The 18,582-nt window shown below is 43.9% G+C and overlaps 1 protein-coding gene across 1 annotated transcript in view; it reads right to left on the minus strand.

Annotated features, from left to right (window-relative positions):
• Positions 1-926: 926 nt before the first annotated feature.
• Positions 927-18,582, minus strand: part of KCNK9 (potassium two pore domain channel subfamily K member 9) — a 91,653-nt gene continuing 73,997 nt past the window's right edge. Inside the window, exon 2 of the mRNA XM_086609584.1 lies at positions 927-1,768. Within this exon, the coding sequence (XP_086465710.1) occupies positions 927-1,768 (842 nt within the window). The remainder of the gene's footprint in view (positions 1,769-18,582) is intronic.

Raw genomic sequence — 18,582 nt, forward strand, 5'->3', positions numbered from 1 at the left:
TAATAATAATAATAATTTTATAAATAAAATAATAATAACAAAATACACTCTTTAGTTCCAACAATTCTCCCAATTTCTTTTAAAAGTTCCACTTTGAAATTGTTGGAACAGTTGAAAATTATAAAAGTAAATATAATTAAATCAATAGGATTATTTGCTTTTGATTATCAATTCCATTGCTAGTTTTTCTTGTGTTTTTATTATGCATACCAGTTTTACAAAGTGCATGCTTTATTTTATTTTTTTTTTAATTTTGAACTGGCAAGCTAAAATGATCCACCTTTTCCTGCCTTTTTTTTTAAATGTTAATACAATCTAAAATCTAGCAGTAAAAAATTTATCATGATACACCTGGTATATTGACTGCTTATGGCGCATGCTTCTCTTGGCAAAAAAACAAAACAAACTGGCTCCCCTCCCGCCCTCCCCGTTCCTTTTGGAAGCAATCTAAAAGGTAAAAGCAGGCTGGAACACAATTGCTTCAAGGGAAAAAAAAGAAAATAATACCTGATGCTTTAATTTTTGTCGCATGGCACTAGTTGTGGAATTGCACGCGCGCACACACGCACACACACCCAGCACGCACACAAGCACGCACGCACGCCGCCACCTGCTCGTGAGGAAAATAGTTTATTAGGTCAGGAGTGCCAGTGGCACATGAAGGCTCCCAGCTGTGTGTGCAACTTTGGATTTGGTACCCACTTCACGTCACCTTGAACCCTCTGACATCCACCGAGGGGGTAATGTAAGGCATACTTTGCTGGAACAGGAATAATCCATGCTTCATGCTCAAGGGCTGAGTCTCAGAGGAGGACTGGCTTTCTCTACTCCCTTGGGCCTCGCTCCGTCTCACTCAAGGAACAAAAAAACCAAAACAATGGAGAAGAACTGGGGAAAACAAGGAAAGCAAAAGAAGACAAATCCCTTTAAATGGACTTTCGCCTTTTCATCAGCCTGTGGTTATCTGTAAAGCTGTGCAACCCAGGTGAGATGGAGCTGACAGGAGATGGGAAAAGGCTGTTTTTTAATGTGCTTGGCGAGATCTCCTCTATCTTGTAAGAGATGGAGTGAAAGTACTGGGGGTTCAGCTTTGAGCTGAATGAATTTTGGTGGGACACCACCCGGCTGGTGTACTCGTGGGACCTGTAACACATGCAGGAACAAACTGACTGAAGGTCTGTTACTTCGGCCTTGTACCGTGGCCGACCATGCTGGGAGTCCTCTTGGATGTGGATAATCATGCTGTTGCGGTTCCCTGCCAGGGACGCCCGTTCCTCAGCATCCCGCCTCTCGTCCTCGCTGTTCATGGTCAAAAACCTGAGAACAACCAGATTTAGAAATGCCCCAATGACTGTCAACCCCACTAGAATGTACATAAAGCTAAAAGCCACGTAGAGAGGCTTCTTTTGAAGGGCCCCTTTGGTTTGCAGGGCCACATAGTCTCCAAACCCTATCGTAGTCAATGTTATAAAGCAGTAATAGTAGGCATGGAAAAAGCTCCATTCCTCATACTGGGAAAAGGCTGCTGCTCCAATGCAGAGTGTTCCCATGCAGGAGAAGAAACCCACAGTGACCATGTTTTCCATGGAGACCTCGGTGCTCCTCATCCCACAGCACTTTTTGATACGTTTCAAGAGGTACTTGACGAAGGTGTTCATGCGCTCGCCCAGGCTCTGGAACATGACGAGTGTCAGTGGGATCCCCAGGACCGCATAGAACATGCAAAAGGCCTTCCCCGCGTCTGTCCCTGGAGCAGCATGTCCATAACCTGGGAATGGGAATGAAAAGAGAGGACAGTCAGCAAGGTGATGGCTACAGCTCCCCCTTCATTCAAGCCACACAAATAGCAGACTGATGCCGCAGCCAGATCCAAAGGTACAGGAACATTACAGTCACACGATCTTCCTATCTCCTTGCTCACGTCCTCTGTCTGAAGCAAACATGACACAGAACAACAAAGTTGTACAAACAGGAGTGGGAAAGATGAAAGAATGGGCAATCCATCCTACCTCAACTGTGCAGTCTTCTAAACAAGATTATATTGCATTCATTAGCTGAAGAAATTTCACGTCCATCCTGTATCACATGCAATAGTGGAAACTTTGGAAATAGGTTGACTTGTCCACAGTATTTTTGAGAGGAGTTGGTGTTGCCCTGTCCCAAAACCAGAGTACACTGATGGCATCCAAATTCTGTGTCTGCTGGCAGCATGGAGTTAACTCCATCCACAGACCCACCGACCAAAGAAATTCCTTTCCAAACTCTTCTATACCTTTCTCCTAGACAACCTACGAAAGTCACTCACTGCTGGGACATCACAGGACTTCAGGGGTTTAATGCCTGCTCTATCTTTAATTATTGAAGACTAAATAACTTCCCAGCTTGTTTTATAGTTTTACAGCTTTTATAGCTAGTCTGGCAAAGTCAATTTTGTCAGGATATTAAACTAATCCCGGACAGAGGATGTAGCATGTTTCACAGCATAGTTTACAGACAGTAAAATCATGACTAAACCTTTATGCTAAATCAAACCATAAGTGTGCAGGGGTCTGTTTTGAAATTATAATTTCACTTTATCACATCACATTGCTTTAAAAATCTACATTTCTTACAGCTAAGATTGACTGTGACAGCACCAAAGTCTCCGAAATGGGATGGCTGGGACTTACCTGGCCATGGTGTGCACTGACCACGTGGGTACCACCATTTAGACTCCCCTTAAAGTTCATGAATAGAAATACGTGCTCCCCAAGTGCAGCTTATCACCTAGTTTACCTAGGTGTCTAAGACAGGTCAATGAGTTATTCTCAGGAGACATCTATTTCTCTACAGTTATTGTAATAGAAATCTCGGGACAGAACTCAGCTCAAGATTAAGAGACCTAAATTTTGGTATCTACATGTGTACTAGGTGTCCAACCTCCCATTATAGTCAACAAAGATTTAATGAAAACAGTCAGTTATGTAACTGACCGTCCCAAGTCTACCTTATAGCGAGATGAAATTTACTGTTCCACTGACTGTATTCATTAGGTTCCCATTAGACTGACTAGACATCTGCCCACTGCAGAAAAATTTAGACACCTATGGCAAAGGTAGACAACTACATCCAAACAGCCGAAAGCAGGCATCTTTATCATGAGTAGAGCTCCACCTTCAGTGACTAGCTCCAATGTAGGTGCTAGCCCATTGTAGTCACTCAAACCCTCAGTGTCCATTTGAGTCACTCGGTGTCCATTGTCGACACTGAGGGTTTAAATCAGCTTTCCAGAAAGAGGCATCTAGCATCATTTGAGACCCCTGAGATATCAGGATATCCATAGTGGTCTGGCAGATGAAACATAGGGCATATAGCAGACCCACACTCTTACAGATCAAAAGCTGGAGGCCAGACAGCACCTGAGATGCTACCGAGGCAGACCAGAAGAGCATGGCCATTCTCTGCAGACCATTTCCGTTGTACTGCCCATTACCTTTAGAGACAGGTTATGAACCTGCTGCTCTAAATTTGTCTAATTTTTTTTAAACCTGTTGACACTGCCCACTGCCCCAATCTCCTGTCACAACAGATTCCAGAAGTTCACTATTTGCTGTGCAAAAAAAGTACTTCATAATTTCAAGCATATCTTTGTTTCAGCTAGAGTCCATTAGCTCTGGTACTAAAGTTCTGCCTCTACCTGCACCACCTTCTGCATCACCTGCATGACTTCAGCTAAACTCAGCTTTATCTCTGCCCTCAGTTGTCTCCTGTTTGATCTTTTCAGCTCACATAGCAGAGATCACATTCCCTTGATCATTTCAATGTCCTTCCCTGGACCTTCTCTAGGTCTACCACATCATTTTTGAGGTGTAGAGACCAGAACTCTGCATAGCCCTCAGGATGTGGGTGCACCACAGAGTCTGCAGTTTTGCTAGAACAAAAATATGAATGTCAGGCAACCTTCAAAATGAAAAGCAACAGTGGACAGAGAAATAAAACGAGAAAACGAGCAAGAATGCCCTCAAAAAAAAAAACCCCAGGTATTTCCTTAGCTCAGTTGCTAGTTGTTAGCAGATGAATGGGATGCAAAAACCGGTTTACAAAAGAAGCACGTAAATCAAAATAGGAAGTTATTTTCAGGTTACAAAACAAAGAGTTTCCCCTGTTGTACTGGGCCAGGTAGCCTATTCATCATAAAAAGCAGTTTCCAAATTACCTGGAAAGGGATGTGTCTTCAATAGATTGATGCTGGGTTTGTTCCACCTGACTGTCCCTCAATAAAGGCTATAATTGCCTCTCATTACTAAGATCAGCTTTTGAACTACAGGGGTGTTAATTAAACCAGGGACATCTTCCCATTTTATAGCTTTAGTTACAGCTGATAAAGAGAAGGAAAGCTTCAGAAAATGTGATTTTCCAGATGGTTGCAGAGATGGCAGTTGGTGGAAACAGCTTTCACTTTGGGTTCTAAAGAAAATGGTTGGGGTGGAAAAAGATTTTTTTGATATCGGTATAGCCCTTTCACTAAAGACATCCACAGAGACAGTTTAGGGAGATTATAATACATTAATATGATATGCTTACACACTATCTCACAATTGAATTTCTAAGATTTGTCACAGACTTTGTAATTAATTTGGGACTCACAGCTCTCCCATAAGATAGGAATATATCCATATCCCTGTTTTACAGATAGGAAAGCACAGACACTGGCAGGCTATAATTCCTCTCCCATTCACACAGGTAGACAGAATATCCAGAAACTGTGATTTCCATTCTGCCCCATGCTATACTCACTTTCCGCAATATCAGATAAACGTTTTACTGTATTTTCACCACGAAGCTAGGGTAAAGAAAGGACTTTATTCATGGAGCCGAAATAAGACTTTGCAAACAGATTTGTGTACAGGGGATCAGAGATATATATTTCTCCAGCACAACGTGGCTTTAAGGAATAGGCACCTTAGTCATTGCCTTCAGCACTCGGAAGTGAGGGGTTTCAGAATACACCAAAGGAAGACTTGACTCTCCATTACATTAGCATTACAGAATCTATCCAGCAATACACACAGCAATGCTTGAAAAGCAAGCTCCAGAAGTGCATGTTCTCTGAAATTCCGTAAATCTCAAATTTAAAACAAACCACTGTCTTCTCAACATCAGAGACTGCCTCAGGAGAAAATGAGAAGGTCAGCAATTGCCGGAGGAAGAGGGGCATTAATGTCAGGAAATAGTCCTCAGCAGTGCATAGGGTCAGTGTCCGAGTAGTTGTGTCAAGTAAAGGCAGAAGCAGAAGCAATTGCCTTGGCAGCAGATTTCAGCTACCAGAATTCAGTCTAACTTCCTCTACATGAATGCCGCTGCACTCTACCAGAGTGCAAAGAGATGACTCCCTGTGAACCACAAGAAACACCAGGCTTAAAGAGAAATAGAATGGTTAAGCATAGAATCATAGAATCATAGAATTGTTTGGGTTGGAAAGGACCTCAAAGATCATCTAGTTCCAACCCCCCTGCCATGGGCAGGGACACCCTCCACTACACCAGGTTGCCTGAAGCCTCATCCGACCTGGCCTTGAACACTTCCAGGGATAGGGCATCCACAGCTTCTCTGGGCAACCTGTTCCAGTGCCTCACCACCCTCAGAGTGAAAAATTTCTTCCTTATATCCAATCTAAATCTGCCCTCTTTCAGTTTAAAGCCATTGCCCCTTGTCCTATCACTACACACCCTTGTCAAAAGTCCCTCTCCGGCTTTCCTGTAGGCCCCATGTAAGTACTGGAAGGCTGCCAATGTATTTCTCAGTCTTCTGTGGTGAAGAAGAAAGATCAAATAGAAGACTGTAAAACTAGCAAATGCATCCCCTAACAAGCCATGGCACTGAGATAACCGTGAGGAAGGCATATATGGAGCTTTACATTGGAGCACACCTAGGTAAATACTACCTATACCACTCTAGTATACTAACCAGTTTGCTGAGGTCCCACAATACAGCAATGTCACCACAGCAGGCAGGTTTGTCTGATATTTAATGAGACATAATTTGAACGATCAAGGACAGTCTGAACAACTTTCACCTTGATTCAAAGTGATGTCATTAACACTCTTTTACAACACTATCCAGCTGCTTAGGCTTTCAAGATGGAGCTCATCCGGGTTGGCACCAAGAAGAATAGTTTGGCATGAAAAAATGTCATGTCTCAGAGTGTTTCTCCAATTCTGGACTGCAGAGCACCAATGCACTGCAAAAGCCGTTTCCTCCCACTTATGGAAGGGCTGGGCTGCACACATGGAGCAGAACTGCAGGAAGGTGTAGGTAAGGGAGGCAAAGGGTCAGACCTTAAGGGCTGGCACCAAATAAGTACTCTGTTGAGGTCTTCCCTGCCTTTAATTTTTCCAGGCCTTGTCCATTTTCTGGTGGAAAACTCTCGAAGACTATGTGCATCTATATGTAATTATAGAAAAAAAGGGAATATAATTTTCTTGTTTGCCAGAGTGTAGCTATGAAAGTCTGGGGAAAACCCACTGAGCCTCCCTCAAAGCTTATTTTTCCATGGTGCCTTTCACAAGAAACACAGAGAGAAACTCCCTATTACAATCTGTGAGGTTCATTCAGGAGGGCAAATAGCGTTCTCTGGCTTCTAAAGGGACATCGTGCTGGGGTACAAGGCCACAAACATTGTGTGTGGTGGAACACAGTGCATAGCTACCCTGAATCCAATAGTGACCACAAGCAGATGGCTGGGGAAGAGTACAGGAATGGTATATGTGACCTTTCCCTCAAGTATTCACAGACCCAGTTTCATCATTGGGAGCTCAGAGATTTCCTAAGCTGCATATAGTTTCACTGGTTTTAGTAACACAATGGATTTCCATGAGGTTGGGCATAGTCCTGTGAATGTAGCACCTGGCAACATCCTGTGGCAAGAAGATCCATAGATCAACCATGTGTTCTCTAAAAAAATCACCTTCGCTTCTTTACTTCTCCTTTACTAACATCTGATGTCCCTACCTCCTCCATGGAAAAGACCAGGAACAAACATTCCCTATTCCCCTTTTTTTGTGTCACTCATGATCTTACAGACATTTCATCAACAAAAATGCTGTACCTGCAAGTATCTCTGGCACTGTCTAGCCTCATGTGGACAGACCAGCTTGCTTAGATCTACATCAGTGATCTTTGTACCACGCTCAGCTGCAGGGTATAGATAGGCTCATAACGTCTGTCTTCTCCTCCAACACAAATTCTCTTGAGTAACACTCTGCTTCTGGGGCAAAAAGGGTCTCAATAAACAATTTCATGCTATTGCAATGATGCAGACTGCCCAGAGTAAGTAAATCCATAACAAAAATAAAACAGTATGGGAAAAAATCCTGAATACTTTCAGTGTGTTGCATCTACATAGTAACCACCTCCAATACTGCAAGGCGGTATCTACTCCAGCAAACTAAACTGGGACAAGGGATGCATTCCACCACCAACCCATGACTGTCCATACTCTTAAGTCATTAGCGCAGTTCCCGTCATGCCTTTACCCTGGACCAACCAGCACTGCCCCAGGCAAAGTCCATGCCTGGTCCACCCATGGAGGTTAACACTGGCCAAGGACTACTGCAGCTAAGCACCATTCTGGAGCAGTATGTGTGTTTAGCTGTTACGGGCATTCTCCATGCCACCTCTGCTCGCCTCTGTGTCTTACAAAACACAGGTCCTACTCTACTTAGCAGCATAGACAGAGGCTGCGTGGTGCAAAGCAAAGGGTATTTTTCTACACTGGGGTCTGTCAGAGATTGGGAGAGGTTTGTCTCTAGATGTGCATTGGTACCAGGCCAAATACATGGCCAGTGTTAAAAAATAAAAATTAAATGTGGCAGTGGCAAGTTATTTATAGGTTGTGTTCAGGCCAGTGTGTAGCTGCAGAGCGGCTCAGCTTCATTCACATTCACATTCAATGTACAACAGGTTTTAGATGTCTTGAATCTCAAAGCAACACTCTGTGTTATTCATGAGGGACGTGTTATTTCTCTCAGGAGTAGGTTTCTCCCCTCATTCATCTACACATCCTTCATCCCCGTGATGGACATTTGGGCCTGGGCATCTCTGACAACAGCCTCTGGAAAGAAATGAACTACTTCATCCCCATGACTCAAACCTTTCTTACTCATGCTGGCAGCAGCCCTGGCCGTGAGATAATGAAAAGAGGATAACGGCACCTGTTACTCAGATGAGCAAGCATAATTCAGATTAAAACATCTTCCTGATGTCACACACTTCACTTCAGAGTTCATCTACGTCAGAGAAACTGCCACAAAGAACAGGCTGGCTCTCCCCTGGATTTGCTGCTCGTGCTTTCAGCAGGGAGAAGACACAACGTGGCCTTTGCGGTGCAGATGAAGGAGTTTTCAGTAGGGATCAGGGAGATAGATACTTCATCTAACTTAACTGGTAGTAGTAACTCATTTACCAGGACAGAGGCATTCTCCTGCAAGGAAATTGAGAGCACATCATGGATGCTGCTGTACCTGCCATGTCAGCACCGCTGGCTGCTTCCTCTTCTCTCTCTCAGATGTCTGGGTTCTGCCTGAATCCTGCTGCCAAACATCTCCAGGATTCCCTTTTTCTTTCATTCCCATGCTAGTCGACCTCACTGCAGCACATCAACCGAATAATCTCTCTTACTTTGCACAGCGTCCCCTTCCATCCTCAAAAACATTCTTTGCATTGTATCATCGAGACCTGCAGAAGACCTCCTATTCTGGGCAGCAGGGACCAGCGGGCTTCCCTTACTGCATTCTCCCCACCATGAGCACAGATGTCTCTTCTTGATCTTGGAACCAAACTTTCAGGAAGTTCAGAGAAAGCAGCTTCAAAAGCAGCTCTGACCAGCTAGGCAGGCACACGCAGGCGTGTCCTGCAAGGAAACAAGGAGGAGAGGAAACGGTTTCTCTCTGATCCGCTGATGGACTGGCAGGTGAAGGCACAGCCAAAGACGGTCTCCTTGTGGGTAGGAGGCCAGCCCTGACCCATGTGCATCTTGAGTCAGGACAGACAACTGCCTCAGCCTCAGAAATGACCCCTGGCACAGCAATTTTTGTAAGATCACCAGGCACACTGAATCTACTGCCTGTCAGCATGCTCGGTGTATGACAGCCCAGTAGCAGAGCTGAAGGTCTCATCCAGAACGACTTATAAGACTGAAAATTACTGTTGAGTCAGCACAATGCCAGCTTCCATGCCACTCATTACCTCCACCATGTTTCCTCACTCCATGAATTGGTCTGGTCTGCAGCCATCACACAATACCTTCTGCCTTATGAAACCTGAACCTTCTGCTCTGAAGCATTACTGATAGTAATTTTTTCATGTAGCTTCTCTTCCAGCCACACCAAGCTGCAGTAAATACCAGCATGGAAAATGCTTTGCATTGCCCAAACTGCCTATTGGCATCAATTCCTTCCCCTGAGCATTACCAGATGTTGTTAAACCATGTCCCATCGGAACATACAATCATAGGAAAACTACTACTTCAAGTGTGATCGGGCCACTGCTTAAGAACACAGCCCTGAACTTTTACAGCCACGATGGAGCAAGAACTGAGGTCATCAGCAGTGACAACCTGGTGATTGATAGTCACTGTGGTTAGTTCTCCTGTGGGTCCGGCTTGGGAAGACAATATGTTTCTCACACTACCTTAAATGATAATGATCCAAAGGCAGCAATTCAATTTTGTGAAACGCAGTCATGCACTGCCATCATCTTTTCTGATCTAGGGTAGGACTTAGGACTTCAGGTTTGGCTGTTTTCATCTGGAGATCACATGCAATACAGTCAGGCATTCCCCATAAGAAGTTGGCACTCTTGAGGAGACTTCTCTTGTATTCTTAGAGGATCATGGCAAATAACGTGTCCTGGTCCCAGTAAGGCTCTCAGTAAGGTCACCTCCATAGGACAGGTTGGAAAACTGTGTTTCAGAGGTTCTCAGAGTGCTTAGATTGGGCTTCCCTGTCTGGACTCCACCATCAGCATGTACACAGGATGGTCTTTTCTCTGTGCTGTTGGATGCCTACCTGGGGCCATGAGAGGACAAATCAGTTCAGTTCATTGGGGCAGAGTAGCTGGAAGTGCTGCCTGTTCAGTTGTGTGCCCATCAGAGGGGTGTACCCAGGCAGTTTCAACCCTCCCCTCAGCTGGAGAGACCTGGGAGCTTCTCTGCTTCCCCTGGAAAAGATCCTGTATTCCTCCTGAACTTATACCCCAGTGGGACATAGCTCCTCTGTTTTGAGAGATGCTGCTTCTGCCTAATGGAGAAGCACAGATTTGGTCACAACATTTGGCCCTTTCAGATACCCACTGGGTTACTGCATGAAAGAACATGTTTACAAGTTTAAACCAAGCCATAAGAAACTCTTCTTTCTCTAAATAGTTCTGGTTTTATTCTTGTTTCTTGACAAGGATAAGCCACCTATATCTATTTCTCTGCCCATCTGTCTTTCCTCCCCAATAGCTTTGAAGCTGCTCACCAATTTCCATCACTTAGAAGAAGCTGTAATGTGAACCTGATAGTAATCTGTTCTGCTGGGCCTGCCATCTGGCCAATCTGTGAATACACATAAAAGGGCCAAAGAATCAACACACACACAGTGCACACTCAGCTGCAGTGTGATCAGCTCTTTCTCTGGCCAGTTACAGGAAAGAAACAGGAGCTGTGGGGTGAGACATAGAGGGATGAGAGAAAAACTGCAGGAATAGGATGTCTCCGTCACCTTGTAAGACAGCCTGTGATGGAATATCTACCTGCCTGTGAGGATGAGGATGCCAATCAGGGTTCAAGAGAACTGGGGAATGTTTCAAACTTGACAGGAAATCAGGCTTGACTACTTGAGAAACTACTTGTTTCTGGCAAAAGACAAAACTTGAAAAATACTGCTTTAAAAAAAAAAACAAATATTTGAGAGTTCTGCATTTGTTTGTGTTTGTTGTTCTTTTGTTTTTCTTTTCCATGTGAACCTCTTCCATTTTTTCTGTGTAAAATTTACACTATAAAGGGTTTTACTAAAAAAAGTAGATGAGGAAAAGTGAAAACTTTCAAACGGTCACATGAAACCACTGACAATCTTCCTGCTCATCTATATGACACAGAAGACCTGATCATCTCAAACCTCCTCTTGTTGAACTTAGGCAGCCTTTACTTTTACTGCTTAGGTAAGAGATGTCTGTAATCACTGGTGATTCTTTTAAATAAAATGACAGCGCATCCAAGGTAATTGCCATCTGGTGTACCACGCCCCAGGAAGTCAAGAATGCCAACACTTGCCAGTTAATTTTGTCCAAACACGACAACGTTACCTCTACTCCTCTCTGCGACTTCTTCTGCTTTAGAAAAGAGACTGGGAAGAGGGAAGAGGTTCCTCTCCAACTCTGTGAGAAGACTAGAATTGAAACAGCAGTGATTTGGGCCGTGTTTCTGGTACACCACTTCCCAAGTCCTCCCGAAACTGACATCAGCTCTGTGCTGGATTTCTAGCTGGGCAGTAGTTGAGAGTTCCCTGGACCGCAGCTGAGCCTGGCCACCTTTCTGAAGAAATCAACTGCGGTACAAATCGGCAGCCAGGCACACCACCTGGAAAGCGTGTGTGCACCACAGGGACACAGCAGGACAGATTAGCCAACAAGCTGGATTCTTGTGACAGCAAGAAAAACAAACCTCCAAAGTCCAAGGACAAGTAGGTTGATTGTGACTCTTTGGGTTCGTATATCTTAGCTTTGCGGTAAGCACCAAATGATCAGGTTTTCTGGAGCCTGCACACCACCAGTTCAGCGTAAAACCTTTGGATCTGAACCCGAGGGTGTTTTATATCTCTCTGGCACTGAAATACCTGACTGCATAAAGCCCTGTAGCGCTTCTGAGTCAACGTTTTCCCATGTTCCCTATTTCTGACTGCCCCTGCACGCCTTTCTTCCCCTTCCTCCTCTCCATTTTGTTCTGTGAAATAGAGGATTGACCTGAGGCTCACATCACATCTAGTCCCAAGACAAATCATGCCCAGAACAAGTTCTCAATCTGAAGAGAATCGTAGCAACCACTAGGAAAAGACTTATCAGGTCATGTTATCCATTCCCAGGAGTCAGCATATGATTGTTCCCTACAATATATTCTCCAGGGCTTTGTCCAGTTTTGTTTAAATGATTGAAATAACAGGGTTTCTGCTCTGTCCCTTAGGAAATTAGTCCCCTGTCTAGCAGATCCAGCTATTAGGAAGGTTTTTTTGATACACAGTCTGTATTTTTCTATGCTGTCTTTTATCACAGTGTTCTTTTATAGCCCTCAATCCAACACACTCCATTTCTCTCCATCATTACTTGCTCCTTTACACTTCTTGGAGATAGCCACAGCTTCATTCCTTAAGTCAAGGTTGGTTATAATCAGAGCTCTTTGGGGCAGAGTCCTGCAGCGAGGAAGACAATAGGTGGTTTACAGCACATACCTAGATTTGGATTTTAAATGTCTCTTTAGAAGCAGCTCTTTACGTGATGACTTTTATCGCACTTGTTTAAAATCCCTCTTGTTCTTCAGAAGGTTTCAGGATCTTTGCTAGAGCTGTGCACAGTTGTTATAGATGCAGGACCATGGTAGCAGGGTTATCAGTTCCCTGGACTGAAAAATATCCTCTTTGGGTATGTAAGTCTGACTGCTCATCGCTATAACATTATGTCCTCATTGTATAGCAAACTCTTCCTGAGGCTGTCCTTTCTATACATCCCAAAGGCTCCTTCTACTGCACGTATGTGATTGCAATAAGCATTATTTTTCCTCAATCCCCTCTACAAATGGCCTTCTTGGGCAATTTTAATAGTTTTCTGTAACTGATTTTGGTTGATTCCAGTTTATTGGCAATGATCTGAGATCTCTCCATGAGAAGGGAAGATGCAGGACTCACCACCTGCAGAGCTGGCAGGATGATCCAAACAGCACTCTGGGGGAAAAATACATCAGGAAGAAGCGTAGGGGCTCTCGTCTTAACAAGAGGTCAAAAATGAATGGGTTTCTTCTTCTTTACTATTCTGCCATGACTGAAAAAGGGTATGAGAAATTTCTGATTTCTCTTTGTCTGAAGGGTTAGTTCTTTTCAAACTCAAACCACATCAAGTCTGAGCCTTCACGGGGTTAACAGGATTCTGCTCTCAGACCTGCTGAATGCCTTCGACAGCTCCCAGTCTGACACTGCCAGGGCTGGAGAAGCTGGATCTCAATGAAAGCCCTGCTAAACAAACATTACCAAAGGCCAGCACATAGCAGAGTGGTTTGAATCATCAATGACGTAGTACTCATGACCTCTGAACCTGTGACATCATTATCCACTGCAGTCCACAGAGCTCTGTCTGCAAATCAGTGGGACATCAAATGCTGTCGGAGCTGGTCTGGTAAAACACAGTAGCTCCAGCGAGAGAGGCAGGGTGACACTTAGGGAAGTGGTTCAGCTGTGTTTTCACTGAAGCCCCCACGACTCTCCTCTCTGTGCAACTAAAAGACTTAGAAGAGCACATAAAACCTGCCGTGAATTTGCTCACCTATCCATTTATATTTCGTGTTGTATCTGCTGCAGATTGTTTCCATGTGGAAGAAAAAAGAAAAGGATATTTTTCAAACTTTTAGAAAACACTAACAGGCACACAGTATTTTGAGCAGATTCTCCTTTCTGCTCTTTGAGAAACCAGGGCTTCCCCCATTCAAATGGGCAGCTAAAGGAAGGGTTAGCGACTCCCACAGTACCTATTTTTGGGCCCTGCTAAAAAAATATGTCAGTAAATGAATTAGGAGACACAACTTTTACTAATACAGATCAAATGGTGCAGGATCTGACCTAGACAAAGTCATACAGATACAAAAGTACTTCTCCCAGGGTAGTCTCTGTCTCAGCAAGTGAACAGTCGAGTGTGGAGGAACCACCAATTCCTCTTCCCTCTCCTTTGCTTCTCATTCTCTGTCCCTTCATGACCACAATAGGGAATTAGCCAGAGGGACACAAGTTTTCCTGCTTCTAGATCTTTGCAATCATAGACTTCTAGGCCAGGTTGGATGAGGCTTTGAGCAACCTGGTGTAGTGGAGGGTGTCCCTGCCCATGGCAGGGGGGTTGGAACTAGATGATCTTTGAGGTCCCTTCCAACCCAAACCATTCTATAATTCTATGATTCTTTACATTAATTACAACATTTATTGTACCTTTCTCTGAAGAAAAGCACTCCCAAACGCGTCTTCAGACTCTGGCTGGCCGCAGTTTTGGCTGAGGCTGTTTTCCCTGCAGACATTCTAATTTTGCAGTAGCTTTATTAGCTGAAACCTGGCTTCAGTGATCTAATAGCCAAAGCAAGTGGAGTCCATCATAATTTCCCCCATTACATCACATATAGACCGAGCAGTGATTCAGTTGGATTTACAGATAGATTTCATCAAAGCAGTTTATGTATTTCATTTAAAAAAAAAAAAAAAACAAAACGTTCAAATGCTTCAGATTGAGTTATTTTACCAACGTACTATTTTTTCATTTATGCTGCTCTTATTCCCAAAACAGGCTTATGCTTGAAAATACAAGCAAAAAGAGATTTCTCAATTTTCCTTTACAAATTTTAAGTGTGTTCTGTCAATTGACTCTGAAAAACTGAAATAATTCAACCAAAAATTTTATGAAGGAAGAAGTTCAATTCTGATTGAGAAAGCATTTTTGGAAGTTGCAACCAAGAAAGTTAATGGAAATATACTGCCCATATCTACTGTCCTGCTCAGTTTTCCATTGAGCTAGTTCTAACTTTGAGGTACATTTATCCTTGCACTTTGAAGACAGAAGAGCTGAGCTAAAATGTGAAGGTCAAAGTTTTGCAACATTGTTCAGCGTTGTCTATGGGAAGATTTGCTGGAATTGCAGTATCAGGATAATTACATCGCTGGAGCTAGACCAGTCGAACTCACTGGGTTGGCACTTTCAGATGAAGCCACCTCATCCTTTTTTTCTGATGGCAACTTTTATCTCAAAGAAGCAAGCACACACCAGGAGCGTGGAGACCGACTGTACCTTTCCCCACCAAGACGAAACCAGAGGTGTTTCTCATGGATGCTGTTCCAGCCAGCAGAAACTGTCCAAGGTAAGTCAGGTGTTTTAGAATATTGAGCCTAAGAGATATTAAACCCAGAACTTGAGATCACACACAGTGAAAATCTCCTTCCTAAAAAGATGGAGGTCCACCTCAGTTACGGCTTCCATCTCCACTAATCAAGCTGTAAGCCTGTCCCTAAACTCACTGCTCTTACAGCTAAAATTGTTCCTATTTTCAATCCAAAATTGTTCATGGTCTGTTTGTTCTCATAAAAGTAAAGCTCAAACAGCAATCCTCCCAGTTGGTCTTCCCTACTCCCAGAAGTTAATAAAGATCAGCCATATCTCACCAGCCTGTTTTTTTTTTCTTTTTTTTTCCTAGGATGAATAAACCAGGCACTGCTAGTCTGTTGCACTAGACAGTTTCACTTTCATAGCATTTTGCACCTTTCCAGCCTGAAGTCAATTTTCTTGTCCATCAACAACCCAAATTTAGATACAGAAACAGAGAAATTCAATGCTCCATTTGTACAGACTTTGAATAGTATTTCATACCATTTTAGAGAGATCTTGTAGACAGCACTGTTACCAAACTTGAAATAAAAGTACTGTATCTCAAACCTACCTGTCTTCGGTTTGCAGTGCTAAAAATCCATGGGATCTTATTTTGTCTCACACTGCTGAAAATAGAATAATCTTTCTTGGTGTCTATGAGCTCACAGCACTGTAACTCAAGTACACATGACTTCATGGTTTAACTGGAGACAAGCGTTTGAGCAAAGCTCCATGTTAGCATTAAACAGACAGATGCTAAAAAGAAACTTTTTGTATACTGCAAGCACCTCTCCAACAAATGACCCAATAAAAGGACTGGGTCCATGTGCACTACTGAGTCTTGAAGCTGACAGGCATATCCCAATCAGTTATTCTAAAAGCAGCTCAGTTTAGTGTCCTCAACCCATTTCCAGTTCCCAAAAAAATCTTTCTGCTGAGATCAGTCTGAGATCTTTCACCTCCCCTTTTATTTCTTTATTGTTTACAGACATCTACCTTTTCCACGTCAGCCCTGATAAGCACACCGAGCAGCAAGATTGCAGGAGGCAGTAAAGTGAGACACCATTTAATGCACCTGACTGGGCATAATCAGAGCAATCCATCACTTCAGTTTTCTATTCCCAGCCAACAGGAATAGTCAAACTGAGTGGGAAGAAATGGGAAGCCGTTTACCAAAACTTCTTCAAACCTCTACCCCTCACCATTTCCCTTTTGCTGGGTGGGAAACAGTGTCCTACTATATTATTTTAATATCATAACCCAGTGTTTTTCATTTTACTTCACCTCTGAACTCCTCCATACGAGGCAGCTCAACAAATCAGACTGACAAAATACTTCACATGGCATTTCTGAGCAGTAATAATCATCATTTGCACAGTTTTTATATCTGAGAACCTCCATTGTGATCCAAGACCTCACAGTGACAGGGGCTGTATAAATGACACAGAATAACATGAGATGATCCCTGACTATTCACAGTTCTCCTGTGACACTGGGAATTACTGTTTGCACTTTCCAGACGTGGATACCAGAGAGAGAGAGAGTGCCTAGTCATGAAGAATACAGATCAGTCTAAGAGTCTGATATGCACCCCTAAAAAGGAGGGGGAAACGAGGAAAATTATTAATCTGTTCAACAAGTGAGAAAATCCACTAGGAGGGTTGTGTAAAACTGCTTCGGACAAAACTCTGGCTAACATCCTTCAGAACTATTCCTGTCATGATTTAAGTTTCAGTTTCAGCTTCACTTGCAAGCTTTGAAGCTTATATAAATAAGGAGCAGCACTGCTGAGGGTCCACTAGAGCTCCTGTCTGTAAGACGTAACGACCTTCCATTGCACTACCCCTCCCATGCGTGCCCTGTGTTTCCAGTGCAGTACCATCTCACACTCCTTCATTTGGGATTGGACTTGCAGACACATGCTCAACTTTGGACTCTTAGCACAGTTTTATGAGAGTCAAGTTTTCTCAACTGTACATTTCTGAGAATTAATATATACAATCATGTGCTGGGTTGACCTTGACCGGTCATCAAGTCACTCTCTCTCTCCATCAATAGGACACAAGGGAAAAGTAGGACAGAAACACCTGTGGCTCGAGATAAGGTCAAGGAGACTGCTCAACAGTTACCATCATGGGCAAAACAGATTCAACCTGGGGAAGATTAATTTAATTTATTGCCAATTAATAACTGAGTAGGATAGTGCGAAAAAAAGGCAAAACTAAAAACCCCCTCCATCCACTCTTCCCTTCTTCCCAGGCTCGACTTCACTCCTTCATGCTCAACTCTTCTATCTCCTCCTCCCCTCCCAATCGGTGCAGGGGGATGGGGAATGGAGGTTGTGGCCAGTCCATAGCACTTCACCTCTCCCACTCCTTCCTCCTCATGTTCGTCCTCTGCTGCAGCATGGGGTCCCTCCCACAGGATATAGTCCTTCACAAACTGCTCCAACATAGGTCCTTCTCACAGGCTGCAGTTCTTCAAGAACTGCTCCAGCACGAGTCTTTTCCATGGGGTACAGTCCTGCACGAACAGACTGCTCCAATGTGGGTCCCCCATGGGCCACAGGTCCTGCCAGAAAACCTGCTCCAGCATGGGCTCCTCTCTATGGGCTGCTGTTTCTGCCAGGAGCCTGCTCCTGCGTGGGCCTTCCAAAGGCTGCAGCTTCCTTCAGGGCACATCCATGTTCTCCAGCATGAGGTCCTCCACAGGCTGCAGGCGAATCTCTGCTCCACCGTGGACCTCCATGGGCTTCAGGAGGACAGCCTACCTCACTATGGTCTTCACCACGAGCTGCAGGGCAATCTCTGCTCCAGCACCTGTAGTACCTCCTCCCTCTCCTTCCTCACTGCCCTTGGTGTCTGCAAGGTGGTTTCTCTCACATATTCTCGCTCCTCTCTCACAGCTGCCATGTGACATTTTTTACACTTTCTTAAAAGCTGGCTCTGTCCAACATGGGGCCTTCCGGTGTCTTCTCATGGAAGCCACCCTTGCAGCCCCTGGCTACCAAAATCTTGCTACATAAACTCAACACAGATCAATAGCTATTTTTTATTTGCTTGCTTGGTTGCTTGTAAGTCTTGGAAGTAACAACTCCACCTCAAGACTTGCTACCTCATTTTCTCATGGGTCTTACTTGCTTTGCAAAACTGTAAGCAGTTTGATGGAGCTGTTGTCACCAGCTTCAAGTGCTCACACTGAAGCTGAAGCCGCTTCTGAGTCCTGAAGACCTCCTGACTTCCTGGCTGTGTAGGAGAACTATAAATCTAAAGATGTTTTATTTATCTCTACAGAGGACTGGCTCTCAGCTTGAAAGAACCTGTCCCAGAGAGAAGACTCCAGCACATCTATTGGGTAACCAAATTGCTTTTCTGACTAGGTAGATAGGTGGTACACAGCCTAAAGACAGAGAAGCTGAAAATATCCTTCAGAAGAAAAAAAAATCTTCTTTGACTACAC

Source organism: Tauraco erythrolophus, chromosome 3 (genome assembly GCF_009769465.1).
Source record: "Tauraco erythrolophus isolate bTauEry1 chromosome 3, bTauEry1.pri, whole genome shotgun sequence".
NCBI classification, from domain to species: domain Eukaryota; kingdom Metazoa; phylum Chordata; class Aves; order Musophagiformes; family Musophagidae; genus Tauraco; species Tauraco erythrolophus.